General features: G+C 46.1%; 1 protein-coding gene across 1 annotated transcript in view; it reads right to left on the reverse strand.

The window, feature by feature from the left end:
- The window catches only part of LOC147700838 (DBH-like monooxygenase protein 2), a 187,402-nt gene extending 171,283 nt beyond the window's left edge, over window positions 1-16,119 (reverse strand). The window contains exon 1 of the mRNA XM_086928507.1: window positions 15,813-16,119. Within this exon, the coding sequence (XP_086784633.1) occupies window positions 15,813-16,082 (270 nt within the window). The 5' untranslated portion in view covers window positions 16,083-16,119. The remainder of the gene's footprint in view (window positions 1-15,812) is intronic.
- Between the last annotated feature and the right edge of the window lie 1,571 nt (window positions 16,120-17,690).

Raw genomic sequence — 17,690 nt, forward strand, 5'->3', positions numbered from 1 at the left:
CCTATAGCAAATTTTTACATGTACAAGGAAATAAACAGAAATATACTCCAATCTTACTTCCCATGTCGACAATGTGAAATCACCAGATTTTTTAACTGGATTTGAAACATAATTTCAAAATTATTCACCTTAAATTGAGCACACAAATATGATAACAATCCCTTAAAATATATGTCAGAACTGCAGAAAATGTTCTTCTATTGCAAAAAACACATGAGCCCCGAGGAGTTGTAAATTTCTGCAAGGTATTCCTCTCTATTAATATTAAGAGATTTTTATTAAACCTGATGTGTGTTTGTACGGAAATGCCCATGTTCCACCCATTGTAGGTCTTCTGGACTCAAAGTAGCGCTATATAGCGCACAATACTACTGTGCACTACTGTGCCCTAATTTTTGCAACTTTCCAAAGTAAATTGTGTATTGAGTTAGAAAGTAAATCCTCCACAACACTTTGTCCTGGATTTGAATCACTGTTGTGACCCAAACTCACTGCAATGTGTTAATAAATATTTGCCGTTATTTATGGAGATTTTAAAAGAAAATGTTAATCTTTTAAAATATTTTTTTCTATAAAAATAGACCAAGAATGTGAACGACTTTTCTACATATGTATTGAAAATGGAATAAACTTTTGTTTCAGATATAGTTTCATCTTGAGAGAAATGCAAAAATTATGTGAATTCAGTCTGTGTCATATTTGACCAAGTGTATATCCATTTGCTCTCCCTGGAAACCACCTATATTTTGAAAATGGTTCTAAATTGGAAGAATGGAAAACGAATTCACTCCATCTTTTTTCATCTTTCCTTAACAAGGACAACTAGAATTTGGATTGGTGCCTCCTCTCACCACCATGTGCCCCCTTCTGCCACCTGTGCCCCCAATGGCCTCGTAGCTCCTTGATCCCTCCCTTTCAACTGCTTCTCTTCTTTATACTCTGCACTGTCTGTAAAGGGCTGTCCTCTGCCCAGGAGTACACATTTTGTAAGCGGATGGTCAACTTCAGTTTATTATGAACATTTGATGCCACAAAACCACACTTTAAATAACCTGGATCCCCCGGGAAACTTTGGAGCACTTACTGCAAAATATGTGGATGGGTTTGGTGCTGTTGACACTCCACCAATCACAATGTCTGCCCCCGCCATGCCCCCGCTGGGGCTCAGTCCGAATCCGATCCACCCAGTGGTCTCCACTTGAAGTTCAAAGGTGATCTCCTCGGTGGTCTAGTTGAAGTCCCACCAAATGACAACTCTCCCCTCGGTGTCCAGGGTCAGAGAAAACCTCAGGGCAGGCAGCTGGCCCAGGACCAGGGGCACCAAGGTGAGGAGTAAGAGTGCTCGGGGGCCCATGGTCTCAGGGGGTGGGACGGCGTCAGTATCAAACAACAGCCACCAGAGCTCACTACGGTTCTGAGGACCGGGACAGGTGCGCCTGGTATTAATCACCCACTCCCGGAAGATAAACAAGGGAAAACAATGGTTTGACACATGACTGTGCAATGGAAACGCTTGGACTAATAATCACTCGGGCGAAAGGTTCCTACAATTTTGGAGCTTTTCAAGTTTCTGAATAAACGCCCCCCCTTTCCTGTCTAATAGGTTATTTGGAATAGTGGTAAAAGATTTATCCTGGGGCATAGGGCTTTTTTATTGTTTCTCAGCTGCATTAACTGTGTAAGTTTGTCAGCTGTAAATTGACTAGTCACAAAGGTGTATACACACATGGGCATGTATTCACTTATATTTTTGCTTCTATACCTAGATGTATCTGTACACTTTTTGCTATTGACAATTTCTGAGTAGATTTGTACCTATGTGTAGATTTATGAGTCTCCACTCCTTCCAGCCAGGGATGGGCACTCCTATTTATTTATTTAAAGTATTTGTAGAGTGCAACATTCATCCCCAAAGGGTATCACGGTGTTGGAACGCCCACTACCTTCCAACCTGCCTCAAACGCAATTATATGGGAAATAGCCCGGTCTTCAAACTATTCTGGAAGCTAGCATGGTCTGCAGTCAGAGGAAGATCAACAGACTGTGAATTCCAGTTCACGGCAGCCAAATGGGTAAAAGAGCGGCCTCCCATTCTGGTTTTCCTAATACATTTAGCGCTGACGAACGCTAAATGAGCTTTGCGAAGAGCTCGTGACTTCTTAAGGAAAGCCACTCAACTAGTCAGAATAGCAGGTCCAGTGTCATACAAACTTTGTGACATGACACAACTGCTTTAAATTTGCTCTCTTTATGTAGAGCCAGCCAATTAATTGATTTTAGTCACCAAGAAGCAAGGATGTTTCAGGCACAGTTATAGCTGAGTCTGGATGCTGCATTTTGGATGGACTACAGATGGATAAAAAGAAAATCAGCCATTCCCAAATATAAAGCATTGTCATAATCCAGGCTGCTCATAATCCAGCGAATTATCTTATGTATTTACCTGGTTTTGCAAGGGAAGGGAATCATCTACGCGGCATACCAGATTCTTTGCTGCTTTCTTTGGTTCTGGTACAGTGCCCAGGGATGTTGGCCACCAAAAATCATCCGATACCCTGCGAGCTCCTCCAAAAAGTAAGAGCTCTGACTTTTCTTAGTTAAGCTTGAAACTGCGCTTGCATCCTTACTTCATACAAACATCCAATGAGGTTCTCGTGGGTCTCCATGTGTCTCTCCCCTATGGAGATAATGAGCTGAGTATCCTCATCATAGGACCAGATCTCAAAGCCCAAACTTTAATGATACCAGCCAAGGAGGAGACATATACATGAAATAATGTAGGACTGCAAGAGAAACCCTCTGGATCGCCACATTTACATGTACAGCAAGAGGATCTAAAATTGCCAATTTGAACTGACTAAGTTATTTTATTATAAAAGATCCAAACGTATTGCAAGGCTTTCACGTACAGGCCAGTCTCATGCAGTCAATTGATCAGTAGGTTGTGAGGAACCGTGTTGAAGGCTGAGGATAGATCAAACATGATCAGAAGCGTGCAATTCCTCCGGTAATCTTCAGATCTAGGGCTATCCAGCACTGCCAACAAGGTGGACTCCTACAATAGAATCTCCTTGTAACTTTTCAGCGGAAATTCACATTCTGTCATGTTGGTGGTTATGTTACCACTGGGGCTGGCAGAATCCATTTCAGAGGGCAATGGTACATCTGTAGTTACTGGGTCCAACTGTGGGGATTGTGTCCCTTTACTCCTGCTATTCCAAGCCTGCCCTACTAATGGTCCTGACCAGCTATGCCAAGTACTACCCATTCAGCGCTTGGCACTTAATGGTAGTTTGCATCGATCAGTCCAAGGCTTCTCAGAAAAGTGCAAGGCATATACAGAGACAAGGCTCAAAGTAGGGAAAGTATCCCCAATAACTGATTTCCATTCAAGTAATCACTTTTTGATAAAAGTAGTATTTATTAGAATACAAGGTATATGCACAGCACAACAAATATTATCCACAGTTTGTTAAGGTCGGCCTGCAAGTGTTTGCCTGGATAGTGTCCCGGAATCTGCCCTTTGCTTCTAATTGAGTAATGGAGTTTGTATTTCCCATTTGATAATGGAGGCAACTTTCATGAGTACTATTCAACATGCCTGGTCTGGGGTGCTTTTTGCCGCCCCCGGGGGCAGATTTGGGGCTAATGCCCCATCTGCTCCCCGGGGGGGGGCAGAAAGACTGTTTGTGCCCAAAATGTTTGGGGGGGAGCAAATTCCCCTGCCCAATAGTGGGTGTATACCTGCTTGGGGATCGTCCTCCTGGGGGGATCCCCAAGCAGGGATCCACTAGGGAAGGGTACTATTAGAAAGGGTAGATTCTTCCCTTTCCAAGGATACCTCTCCCATCTGTTTCGGTGCTTGGAGGCTGAGATAGCCCCACAGGCACCGAAACTGTGAAAATTAAACTAAGTTTAGTTTTCGTTGCAATGACAATCGGGCGCCATGCGCACAATCGTCATTGCGAGGAAATCCAAAAATGGGCCTGGGCAAAAAAAAATTGGAAAATCTCTCTGCTGTCTGGTTCCGTTATGAGCAGAGGAGTACTGGTGCGCATGACAGAACCATTCCGTCATGAGCACCCAAAGGGTTAATGTTGGAATGCAGGCTTTAACTCAAATTGCTCGACAAATTATTTATTGTTAAATGTGCTTTGGTTCCAGTTGTTAACTTTGCACTTACACTAGTTCAAACCATATCTTAACCTAAAACATTACTGAAGGGTCGTCCTCAGTAACAAGAAGATTGGAAAGGGGCGACCACTCGGTCCCCCCGAACGTATGGATGAGTGCCTCGATCCCCCCGGGAAGCCATTTTGGGGCGGGAGGCGCGTCACGGCTGGTATGCCCGAAGCGGCGTAGCCGGGGCGCGCTTTTTCCCGCCCTAGAGTGGGCTGGCCTAGACACCGACGCAGCCAGCCACGCCCTCGGGGCGGGCAGGGGCGGGTTTTCGCCCGCCCTGAAGACGGATAAAAGAAGGCGCAAGACCAGAAGACGTCCTCTTGTTCTTGTGCTCCGAAGCTGCACCTCCTCGCTACACGTGAGCTCGGGACGGAACGAAGAGCCAATTTTGAGCGTTTTAATCTTTTTCTTTGTCTTCTAGATACTTCGTCTTAGAGATGCCCAAGAAAGGCGCAAAGAGAATGTCGACTGAGCAGATGGTTCGGGCCCTCTTCAAGGATATGTCCGACATAAAGAGGCGGCTGGCGGAGCGAGATGGGGAGGAGGGATCGGGCCAACCACCGGCTGGAGGGAGACCTAAGAGGCCGAGAAGGGTTCCAGCCGGGGGAGATGTCCCGGCTCCCTCTGCCCCGCTCGAGGCGCCGACCCCGGTACCGATCGAAGGGAATCCAATCCCCGTTGTCATCACCCCGACACCTAAGGAAGATATGCCCCCCGAGCTGGCAGCACAGCTTGCAGCTTGGTTGGGGGATAGCAGTGATGGCGCCACGGCTGCCGAAGCACAGGCGCTAATAAAGGGGCTTCGTGAGAAGAAGGAGGCAGCTAGAGTGGCTGCACCGTTGGCAGGGACAGACAAGCCGCAAGCGGCAGAAGCTGCGTCCGGTTCAGGTAAGCGGCCGTTGCCGATTGCACGGGACGAGTCAGCACCCTCCCGTAGAGAGAGATTGGGACAACATGTGCCTTTAGCCATGAAGGAAAAGATCTGGGCAGGGGAATACGTGAATATATTTTCCTTGCTTGTTGATCATTATGATGTGGAGCATGTAAAAAGTCAGAAGGACCTAATGCATCCGAGTGTTTGGCGCGCAAAAATGGCCGCCTTCAAGGTAAATGAGAACATTGGCAACTGGGGCAATGCCTGGGGTATTTTTACATCGATTTTGGGGGAACGTAGGCCCGAGTTGCTTCCTGAGTTTCCCGTTTATCAATCACGGATTATGGGTTACTCGACGGCGTATCAAGGTAACCATTGGTTTTGTTATGATAATCTGTTCAGGAAAGAAAAGGAACATAACAAGAGTTTGACCTGGGATTGTTACGATTCTTTAACGTGGGATAAAATGAAGGAATCGGGAATGTTAAGAATGCCATTGGTCGGGAGCAATGTTGTTGATCACTCCCGCCAAAATGTGGGGTCGCCCTTTCGACCGAGTACGAGCACCGACGACCAGTCGAGGCCCGCAGGTAATACCGGGAGAAAGGGTATCTGTTATAACTTCAACAGGGGAGGGAAATGTAACAGGCCTCCGGGGTCCTGTAAATTTAGACACGAATGTGGTACGTGTGGGTCATCCCATCCTGAGTCATCGTGCAGAGCCAGAACGGGTGAGAATGGGGGTAAGGGAGGCGCCAAACAGGTCTAATGTAGTCCGAGGGGCGCCTTTACCAACCCCGATTGATACCTTGGCAATGATCCCCTGGCTCAGTGATTACCCGGATCGTGCCTCTGCCGGGGTGCTGCGGAACGGTTTTACACATGGTTTCCGCATCCCGGTGGGGGACTTTCAGGGTGTAGGGATTTGCAAGAATCAGCTTTCCGCCTTACAACATTCATCTGTGGTGCAGGAAAAAATTCAGAAAGAGGTTAACCGGGGACGGGTTGCCGGCCCGTTTAGTGTACCCCCGGTTCCGGATTTTGTTTGTTCTCCGTTAGGGGTGGTCCCCAAGAAGGACCCAGGGGAGTTTCGTCTGATCCATAATCTGTCTGCTCCACACGGCCTTTCGGTAAATGGCGCAATTGATCCTGAAGTTTGTTCGGTGCGATACGCATCGTTTGATGAGGCAGTAGCCATTTTGAATCGCCTGGGGCCCGGGACGTTGATGGCGAAATCAGATATCGAGTCAGCGTTCCGGTTGCTCCCGGTACACCCAGACGATCAGCGTCTTTTGGGATTCGGGTTTCAGGGATCGTTTTACATGGATAGGTGTATGCCAATGGGATGCTCTATATCATGTGCTTATTTTGAGCAATTCAGTACTTTCCTGCAATGGGTGTTCACTAAGAAGACGGGTTTTCGAAATGTAATGCACTACCTTGACGACTTTTTGTTCCTTGGCCCCGCCGGAAACCCCGAGTGTGCCCAGGCCTTGGATGAATTCTGTGTGTTGATGGGTCATTTTGGCGTGCCGTTGGCACCGGGTAAAACTATGGGTCCCACGACTTGCCTCGAGTTTTTGGGGGTCGAGTTGGACTCAAGGGAGGGGTGTTTCCGTTTACCAGCCAGCAAAGTGTTGAAATTCAGGTCAGCCCTCCGAATATGTTTAAATACGCCCAAGGTCACACTGCATCAGTTGCAACAATTAGTGGGGAAGTTGAATTTTGCCTTAAGAGTAATCCCAATGGCTCGCCCTTTTTCCCGCTCCATTGCCCAGGCGATGATTGGCCTGAAGGAGGGTCATCATCGCACGAGGTTATCGGCTGAGGTCCGCCAGGACATGCGGATATGGTTAGCATTCCTGGCGGACTTCAATGGCCGAGTCGTTTGGAACAAGCCAGCCGTGTCCTCGGAAGAGCTTGGGCTATGGACGGATTCAGCAGGAAGCATAGGTTTCGGCGCCATCTTCGGCACGAACTGGTCTGCTCAAAGATGGCCCCTATGGTGGCACGAGAAGGGGCTAACGAGTAATATCGCTTTCCTTGAATTATTTCCCATTCTCGTGGCCCTGAGAACCTGGCCAGAAGGTTTCAGAGATCATTCTGTCGTTTTTTGGTCCGATAATATGACCGTAGTAGAATGCATCAACAGTCAGTCAGCCCATTGTAAATTGATTTTGAGGCTGCTCAAAGAAATTGTCCTACTGTGTATGCAACTGAATGTGGTTTTCAGAGCAAAACATGTCCCGGGAGTAATGAATCAGGCCGCTGACGCACTGTCTCGTTTTCACATGCAGGCTTTCTCGGGTTTCCTCCCTTCAGCGGACCCGGAGCCGGCACCCTTCCCCGAAGCTCTCTGGTCTCTCGGTGCCCCGAACTTCGTCACCTCGTGGGAGAGAGTCTAGCACCCAGGACAAGGAAGGCATATGAAGGGGCGTTCCGGGCCTATTTAGCCTTTTTGGGGGCAGAGAGAGAGGGTCTTTGGGGTCAGGAAGAGTGGGTAGTACTCTTTCTTATGTCTTTACATAGGGCTGGGAAATCGGTGGCTACGGCCCAAAGGCATCGAGCCGCCATTTCCTTTGTTGCCAGGGCTCATGGCATCTTGGACCCAACAGCGTCGTTTACAGTACAGAAAGCGCTGCGTGGGTGGCAACGCCTAGAGGGTCGCAGAGTAGACGTGAGGCGACCGATAGGTCTAGACAGGTTGTCCCTGTTACTGGCCACACTCCCGAACACATGCTCGTCCCCTTTTGAGACCTGTTTGTTCCGTTCTGCATTTACGCTGGCGTTTCACGGGGCTATGAGAGTTAGTGAGCTGGTTGCAAGGAACAAACGGGATGTGTCGGGGGGCCTGTGCAGAGAACATGTTCAGGTCAGGGGGGACGCGATGATTGTCTCCTTTCTCCGGTCTAAGACCGACCAAGATGGGAGGGGGGACTTTACGATCATTCGCAGGAACCCCGAGTCATCCATGTGTCCGGTACAGTGCTTAGAAGATTACCTAGCACGGAGAGTGGCATCATGGGGGGGGACATTGTTGAGGCATGCAGACGCCACCCCGCTGACGAGGTTTCAGTTTCAACGGGTGCTTGCAATGGCCATTGCCGCAGCGGGCTTGGACCCGGGCGAATTTGGGACCCACTCCTTTCGTATAGGGGCTGCCACTGAAGCAACAGCCAGGGGTCTTAATGTAGAACAAGTGAAACGTGTGGGGCGCTGGTCCTCCAATTGTTATAAGAGGTACGTGCGATTGCACATGTTGTGATGCTGTATTCATGTACTCACGCCTCTTGTCTTTTGTTTGTTTTCAGTTGCGCAGGCCTACGCGGCAGGGCAGACTGAGCAGTCGACCCAACACCAGGCCAGCGGTCGCACGTCACCGGCTGTGAAGAAGGAGGTGTGGGTCGTGGGCCACTCATACGTGAGACGGGCCGCAGACGTATTCAAAGCAGGTGACATGATTCACGTAGCTGGGGAATACGGGTACAGAGTGTCCTTCTACGGGAGGGGCGGTCTCTGTATTGACCAGTTTCAGGAATATTTTGAGGGCCTGTTAGAGCGGATGAGGTCACCGCCGTCCATAGTCATAGTACATTTGGGGGGCAATGATTTGGTCACCACCGGTAGACGACTGCTCCTGGAGACGATGCTTTCCACGGTAAGTTGGTTAGCAAGGAGAGTTCCGGGGTGCCTAATTGCCTGGTCTCATGTGATCCCACGAAGAGTGTGGCGGGGGGCTATCTCGATCCCTGCTTTGAATCACTCCGTTAGAAAATTGAATAACAAAGTGAGTAGGTTGTTCCGTTCCAAGACATTGCATTCAATCTCGCATAATTGTATTAAAGATGACAGCATGTATCTGGGGGATGGTGTGCATTTGTCGAGGGCAGGGAATGAGTTACTCATAGGAGACTTCCTAGCCTGGTTAAAATCTTTAAAACATGACCTTTAGGTAGGAGTTTTGTGGGGGGTCCGGATAGCCGGTCAACTATCCGGACCTGTGGCGGTAAGGTCATGATCGGTGAGCACTAATTGGTAGATCCCTATGAGTGGGCGTCACCCAACACGGATGGGAGCGCTCGGGAGAGGTGGCCATTGGCCCCTCAGTGGGAGGCGGTCCCGTCTAAGGGCGGGTCGCCGGAAGGAAAGGAAAGGCGGTCAAGGCCCCTTCCTTTGTAGGAGGGGTTACAGCCCCCTCCTGGGGAATTTCCCGGGGCCAGTGTCATCTGCGACGGCAGATGCGGTAAGTTGTGTGGGGTGGGGAGAGGTCAACGATACCTTCTAGATACCACACACAAGTGTTCGAACGACCTTTAAATGGCGTCGAGTCTTAAGGGGCCCCCGTCAAGTCAAGGGAAATTGTTGGTAGTTGCACTTGGGTAAGCCCCTGTGCCATCGCCCCTCCTAAGTGGGAGGGGTAAGTCTGGTTAGGGATCTTGACACCGGTTATGACCTTGCCGTTGGCCCTTAAACGTTAGGATGTACAATTTCAGTGTTCTTAGAGAATGTTTTTGTAGGATGCTAGTTCGGCTAGGAGAACCTCTGTATTAGAGATCATGTTAAGGTTAGCCAAACATCGTAATGTGATAATGAAATTGTACATAACATGAAAACGTTTAATGTTTTAATTTTTGTTTTAATAAATACGGCCGGGATGGTCACTCCATCCCACATCCAAAAACTTTAAGAACTGTTTCCGGTTTCCCTTCCTTTTTGGGATTGTGTTGAGAGGGGGTGGCGGGTATCTCAGCCATATGGAAAGGGGCGACCACTCGGTCCCCCCGAACGTATGGATGAGTGCCTCGATCCCCCCGGGAAGCCATTTTGGGGCGGGAGGCGCGTCACGGCTGGTATGCCCGAAGCGGCGTAGCCGGGGCGCGCTTTTTCCCGCCCTAGAGTGGGCTGGCCTAGACACCGACGCAGCCAGCCACGCCCTCGGGGCGGGCAGGGGCGGGTTTTCGCCCGCCCTGAAGACGGATAAAAGAAGGCGCAAGACCAGAAGACGTCCTCTTGTTCTTGTGCTCCGAAGCTGCACCTCCTCGCTACACGTGAGCTCGGGACGGAACGAAGAGCCAATTTTGACCCACCCACCAGCCCCTGAGGACAGCAAAGTTGTTGTGCAATAAAGTGAATTGATGAGTTTGTTTTTACCATTTCGTTCGCAGGCTATAACAGTATCAGTTTGTGGTTAATCATAATAAAGGATGGTATATCGTTTAGGTTGTTACGATTAAAATGTTTGATGTAGTGTTGCATTTCTAGCATGTTATTTCGGTCGTAGCGACCAATGTTTTCATAGGTTTAAGAATTGTCGTATTTATTTTTTGGTAGGCGGTAAGGTCATGATCGGTGAGCACTAATTGGTAGATCCCTATGAGTGGGCGTCACCCAACACGGATGGGAGCGCTCGGGAGAGGTGGCCATTGGCCCCTCAGTGGGAGGCGGTCCCGTCTAAGGGCGGGTCGCCGGAAGGAAAGGAAAGGCGGTCAAGGCCCCTTCCTTTGTAGGAGGGGTTACAGCCCCCTCCTGGGGAATTTCCCGGGGCCAGTGTCATCTGCGACGGCAGATGCGGTAAGTTGTGTGGGGTGGGGAGAGGTCAACGATACCTTCTAGATACCACACACAAGTGTTCGAACGACCTTTAAATGGCGTTGAGTCTTAAGGGGCCCCCGTCAAGTCAAGGGAAATTGTTGGTAGTTGCACTTGGGTAAGCCCCTGTGCCATCGCCCCTCCTAAGTGGGAGGGGTAAGTCTGGTTAGGGATCTTGACACCGGTTATGACCTTGCCGTTGGCCCTTAAACGTTAGGATGTACAATTTCAGTGTTCTTAGAGAATGTTTTTGTAGGATGCTAGTTCGGCTAGGAGAACCTCTGTATTAGAGATCATGTTAAGGTTAGCCAAACATCGTAATGTGATAATGAAATTGTACATAACATGAAAACGTTTAATGTTTTAATTTTTGTTTTAATAAATACGGCCGGGATGGTCACTCCATCCCACATCCAAAAACTTTAAGAACTGTTTCCGGTTTCCCTTCCTTTTTGGGATTGTGTTGAGAGGGGGTGGCGGGTATCTCAGCCATAGGTTTCTGCTATTTAATTCTCAGGACGAGTTTGCCTAACAGCTAGGGCAGTCGACGTTCGAACCTAGGGAACTGGAGTCTCGGCACTGATGCTGAACATCCTGTGATTCTGGGCAAATTACTTATTCTCCCCGTGCCTAACAAAAATGAATGTGTCCTAATGTAATGCTACTGGTGCTATGTAAAATGCGCTGATACCCTATTCGGGTTAAGTTTGCACTGTATAAAACTCTACAAAATAATTGCTTTTGTCGAATAGTTACGCATGTATAATTCAATTAAAATTGTGAAAGAAAATATGGTTTTTATAATTTCACAGACATAAATGAACAAATGCAATTTGCCATGGAGGAATATAAATAGTTTTGTCAACTGCAAAGTCAACCACACAGCAAGATTGTAAGCCTAGGGACACAGACGCACTCCATGACTTATTGCTTTCCGATAAGGGATAATGATGAAGTAGTCCAAGATCACAGTGTGCTACTGAAGATATGTTTATTTCCTGTAAAAGTAAACTCAAGGCATGGTTTGTGGTCCTGAAAATAAACCAGACACAATCAGGATAAAACCTGCCGGTATGCCCAGAGCAGCACCGATTACTCAGGTAGGATCTTTTTAAGCACACCTCTGTAGGACTGCAATCTGGTGATTGAAAGACATTAGACATAGCTTTTTTTTCAAGACAGTTGCATTGCTCGACTGAACTATCACTGTAAATGCCTGGTTGTCTGACTAATTGGCTATGTTATCTACATCCATCTTCACAAAGAGGCCTCAGACTATTACCAATGTTTTTTTTGTTTCCAGGGAGATGTGTCACCTTGTAAAGCCATGTGTCACATTATACCTGCAACAGGTATAATTTATGCAGGGGGCGTTCCTACGCAGGAAAGCCTCGTAAAAGTGACGCAGTGAAATCTACAAGATTTCACGGCGTCACTTTTAGGACGCCACTGCAAAAAAACCTTACGCCTGCTTGAAGCAGGCGTAAGGAATGACGCACTGTAGTGGGAATAGGCCACAAAATGCATTGCGGGAGTTGCCTCGTGCTTGCGACAGGACTCCAGCAATGCGTGACGTTTGCCCCAACAGAAGCATCAGAACTTCTGATGGATCCGTCAATCCTTCCTCTATGGTGTGCCGTATTGTAAATACGAGTGAAAGCAACAGTGGTCCTATGCAAGAAAGGAATGTACTCATGGGATAAATATAGACACAATGGAAACTATATTGTATATTGACTTGCCCAGCCGGGCAGAGGTCTGATATTTAATTTTAACACAATTTTTAGAAAAATACCTTCAACAATTTCTTGGAGATGGGCACAAGCCTGTGTCCAAATGTTTACAAATTGTCATGGTTAGCAGAGTGGATAGAGATTAGAAAAAGGATTTTAGGCAAAAGCTATTATATTCTGTGCATATAGCAATAACAGAATTCACATTCACACCATTACTTGAGTTATAGTGATCAATACACAACACAGTATATGGTGTAGTAATTGTCGACGGCGTTTCGATCCCATTAGAGGGTTACAGGGATCATCATCAGGATTGAATAGAGCCTAATTATTCCTATCCATGATAGCCTAAAGGAAAAGGAAGAAAAATAAAGAGGTGTGTCCAAGGGAGGATGCATATTAGAGATCGCTACAAGCTTACATTTGTCCATGATCTTAATACAAGACATGAGTGACATTCAGTGTCGCCTTAAGGGCCTATGTCAAGGAATCGTGCACAAGGAATGAAGTGAAGTTTAAAAATTAAGAGATTTAAGAGTTTAAAAACTATCGTGGTGACAAAAGCATTTGTTTATGGCAGCAGCATTCATGCAGTACCCACGTTTTCCATACCGATGTTAAGGTTCCAGGTATAGTCATGATGAACTTCATAATGCCCTGTGCCCTGTGGGCGTGCAAACATACGATAGTTACAAGATATTGCGGTGATTGTGAATGACCCTGTTAGCGATACTACATTGATGGTAAAAGGTTTATGATGAAACGTGGGCGATTGGCGGTGGTAAAAAGGGTCGTGATGCGACATGTGCGGCTGGTGGTGATAAGTGAAGAGTGATAAAATCAGTGCGTCAAGGTATTTGAGAGTGCCTAGAGAGCCCGTGAAGACATGCCGCGCAAACTCTAGACTTACCGCGATGGGTAAGACGCACGCAGTTGGTGCCGGCCGGTACAGGGTAAGGAATGCAGTCGTGACCTACAAGAGACCGAGAGGTCTGTGAGCAGTCAGGTAAAGTGAGAAGGAAAGGGCTGAAACACTTGTTAAAAGCGGGTACTTACCCGTGATGGAACAGAGTGTTCTATATCAGTGGTTCCCAAACTTTTGACTTCTGAGGACCCCCATTGAGTCACCACTGAAATCCGGGGACCCCCAATCAATCTGTAGGATTTACATTTCAAACATTAAAACAGTAATTTGAAAAAAATAAACACACCTGAAGTTTGGGAACCACTGATATAGAACACTCTGTTCCATCACGGGTAACCTTTTACCACCAATGTAGTATCGCTAACCGAGTCATTCACAATCGCCGCAATATCTTGTAACTATCGTATGTTTGCACGCCCACAGGGCACAGGGCATTATGAAGTTCATCATTGACTATACCTGGCCCCTTAACATCGGTATGGAAAACGCGGGTACTGCATGAATGCAGCTGCCATAAACAAATGCTTTTGTCACCACAGTAGTTTTTAAACTCTTAAATCTCTTAATTTTTAAACTTCACTTCACTCCTTGTGCACTATTCCTTGACATAGGCCCTTAAGGCGACACTGAATGTCACTCATGTCTTGTATCAAGATCATGGACAAATGTAAGCTTGTAGCAATCTCTAATATGCGTCCTCCCTTGGACAAACCTCTTTATTTTTCTCCCTTTTCCTTTAGGCTATCATGGCTAGGAATCATTAAGCTCTATTCAGTCCTAATGATGATCCCTGTAACCCTCTAATGGGATCGAAACGCCGTGGACAATTACTACACCATATACTGTGTTGTGCATTGATCACTATAACTCAAGTAATGGTGTGAATGTGGATTCTGTTATTGCTATAAGCACAGAATATAATAGCTTTTGCTAAAATTCTTTTTCTACTCTCTATCCACTCTGCTAACCATGACAATTTGTAAACGTTTGGGCACAGGCTTGTGCCCATCTCCAAGAAATTGTTGAAGGTATTTTTCTAAAAATTGTGTTAAAAATTAAATATTAGACCTCTGCCCGGCTGGGCAAGTCAATATACAATATAGTTTCCATTGTGTCTATATTTATCCCTTGATTACATTCTTTCCTTGCATAGGACCACTGTTGCTTTCACTCATATGTTCCCCAAGGTCCTGTGTGACTCGATTGGGTGCCCTTGTTGTGTTTCATGTATTGTAAATACAGAGCATCCATGGTGGCACAAGCATTTTTTAGGGTGGCACAAGGAAAATTACGCATCTCTATAGATGAATCACTTTCTTGTAAATCTGCCCCTGCATGTGTTCTGCCACTAGACTTAAAAATTAGAGTATGCTAAAATCACGAATTGCCTATCGCAAATTTTGTCATGTACAAGGAAATACACAGAAATGTACTCCTATGTTACTTCTCATGTTACATTGCACTAGATTTTAGTTGACCTGATTGACAATGAGAAATCACCAAATTTTTAAACTGGAATTGAAACATAATTTCATATTTATTCGCCTTAAATTGAGCACTCAAATCAGATGACAATCCCTTAAAATATATGTCCGTATTGCAGAAAATGTTATTCTATTGCAAAATACACATGATACTCGAAGAGTTGTACATTTTTGCAAGGTATTCTTCTCTATTAATCTTAAAAATTGAGATTTTTATTAAAATTGATGTGTGGTTGAATGGAATTGCCCATTGTTCCACCCATTGTAGGTGTCTTGGACTCAAAGTAGCGCTATATAGCGCACACAACTACTGCGCACTATTATGCCCTAATTTTTGCAACTTTCCAAACCAAAATGTGATTTGAGTTAGAAAGTAAATCCACCACAACACTTTGCCCTGGATTTGAATCACTGTTGGGACTGAAACCCACTGCAATGTGTTAGTAATATGGGCCTTTATTTATGGAGATTTTAAAAGGAAATTCGAATCCATTAACATATATTTTTAAATATAAATAGACCTAGAATGTGAACAACTTTTCTACATATGTAAATAAACTAGAATAAACGTTTCCCTAAGATATAGTTTCATCTTAACAGCGAGAAAAACATTATGTACATTCAGTCTGTGTCATATTTGACACAGTGCATATCCTTTTGCTCTCCCTGGAAACCACCTATATTTTGAACATGGTTGTAAATTGGAAGAATGGGAAATTAATTCACTCAATCTTTTTCCATCTTTCCTTAAAAAGGACAACTAGAATTTGGATTGGTGCCACCTCTCACCACCATTTGCCCCCTTCTGCTACTCGCGCCCCCCATGACCTCGTAGCTGCTTCATCCCTCCCCTCCACCTGCTCCTCTTCTTCATACTCTGCACTGTCTGTAAAGGGCTGACCTCTGCCCAGGAGCACACATTTTGTAAGCGGATGGTCCACTTCAGTTTCATATGAACATTTCCTGCTACAAATCCACACTTTAAATAACCTAGATCCCCCTGGAATATTTAGAGCACTTACTGCAAAATAGGTTGTTTGATTTGGTGCTGGTGACACTCCACCAATCACGATGTCTGCCCCCGCCATCCCCCCGCTGGGGCTCAAGCCAAATCCGATCCACCCAGTGGTCTCCACTTGAAGTTCAAAGGTGATCTCCTCGGTGGTCTTGTTGAAGTCCCACCGCAGGACAACTTTCCCCTCGGTGTCCAGGGTCAGAGAAAACCTCAGGTCAGGCAGCTGGCCCAGGACCAGGGGCACCAAGGAGAGGAGTAAGAGTGCGCGGGGGCTCATGGTCTCTGGGGGGCCTTCAGTATCAAACAACAGGCACCAATCCTCACTGCTGCTCTGAAGACTAAGGCTTGTACACCTGGTATTTATCACCCGCTCCCGGAAGATAAACAAGGGAAAACAATGGTTTGTCACATGACTGTGCAATGGAAACGCTTGGACTAATAATCACTAGGGCGAAACGTTCCTAGAATTTTGGCTCTTTTCAAGTTTCTAGAATAAACGTCCCCCCCTTTCCTGTCTAATAGGCTATTTGGAATAGTAGTAAAGCTTTTTTTTATTGTTTCTCAGATGCATCAAGAATGTACGTTTGCCAGCAGTAAATTGCCTAGTCACAAAGGTGTCTATTCACATGACATGTATTCACTTACATATTTGCTTCTACACCTGGATGTATCTCAACAATTATTGCTATTGACAATTTGCACCTATGTATAGATTTATAAGTCTCCACGCCTCCCATTCTGGTTTTCCTGATGCGTTTAGTGTTGACGAACACTAAATGAGCTTTGCGACGAGCTCGTGACGTCTTGTAGAATGCCACTCAACTACTCAGAATAGCCGGTCCAGTGTCATACAAACTTTGTGACATGACACAACAGCTTTAATTTTGCTCTGATATGTACAGGCAGCCAATGAATTGATTTTAGTCAAAACGAAGCTGAGCCGATTCAGGCACTGTTACAGGTGAGCCTGGCTGCAGAATTTTTGATGGACTACTCACTGATGAATTAAAAATCAACCATTTCCAAATATAGAGCATTGCTGTACTTTAGGCTGCCCATAATTAATGCCTGTATTACTGTATTTCGCTATTCCACAGATCGTATGTATTTACCTGGTTTGGAAAGGGAAGGGAATCATCTACGCGGCATTCCAGATTCTTTGCTGCTCTCCTTGGTTCTGGTACAGTGCCCAGGGATGTTGGCCACCCCAAATCATCCCATATCCAGCGAGCTGTTCCAAAAAGTAAGAGCTATGACTTTTCTGAGTTAAGCTTGAAATTGCGCTTGCATCCTTACTTCAGACAAACATCCAAAGAGGTTCTCTCGGGTCTCCATGTGTCTCTCCCCTATGGAGATAATGAGCTGAGTATCCTCACCATAGGAGCAGACCTCAAAGTCCAAACTTTATTGATACCAGCCAAGGAGGAGACATATACATGAAATAATGTAGGACTGCAAGAGGAACCCTGTGGATCCCCACATTTAGATGTATAGGAAGAGGATCTAAAATTCCCCATTTGAACTGACTGAATCATTTTATTAAAAAAAAAAAACACATTGCAAGGCTTTCACGTACAGGCCAGTCTCATGCAATCAATTAGTGGGTTGTGACGAACCTTGTTGAAGGCTGAGGATAGATCCAACATGATCAGAACCGCGCTATTCCTCCGGAAAACTTTAGATCCAGGGCTATCCAGCACTGCCAACAAGGTGGCCTTATCGACAATGAGAAATCACCAAATTTTTAAACTGGAATTGAAAAATAATTTTACATTTACTTACCTTAAATTGAGCACACAAATCAGATGACAATCCCTTAAAATATACGTCCGTATTGCAGGAAAATGGTATTCCATTGCAAAATACACATGATTGCAGAGGAGTT

The sequence above is a fragment of the Lissotriton vulgaris genome, chromosome 7 (genome assembly GCF_964263255.1).
Source record: "Lissotriton vulgaris chromosome 7, aLisVul1.2, whole genome shotgun sequence".
NCBI classification, from domain to species: domain Eukaryota; kingdom Metazoa; phylum Chordata; class Amphibia; order Caudata; family Salamandridae; genus Lissotriton; species Lissotriton vulgaris.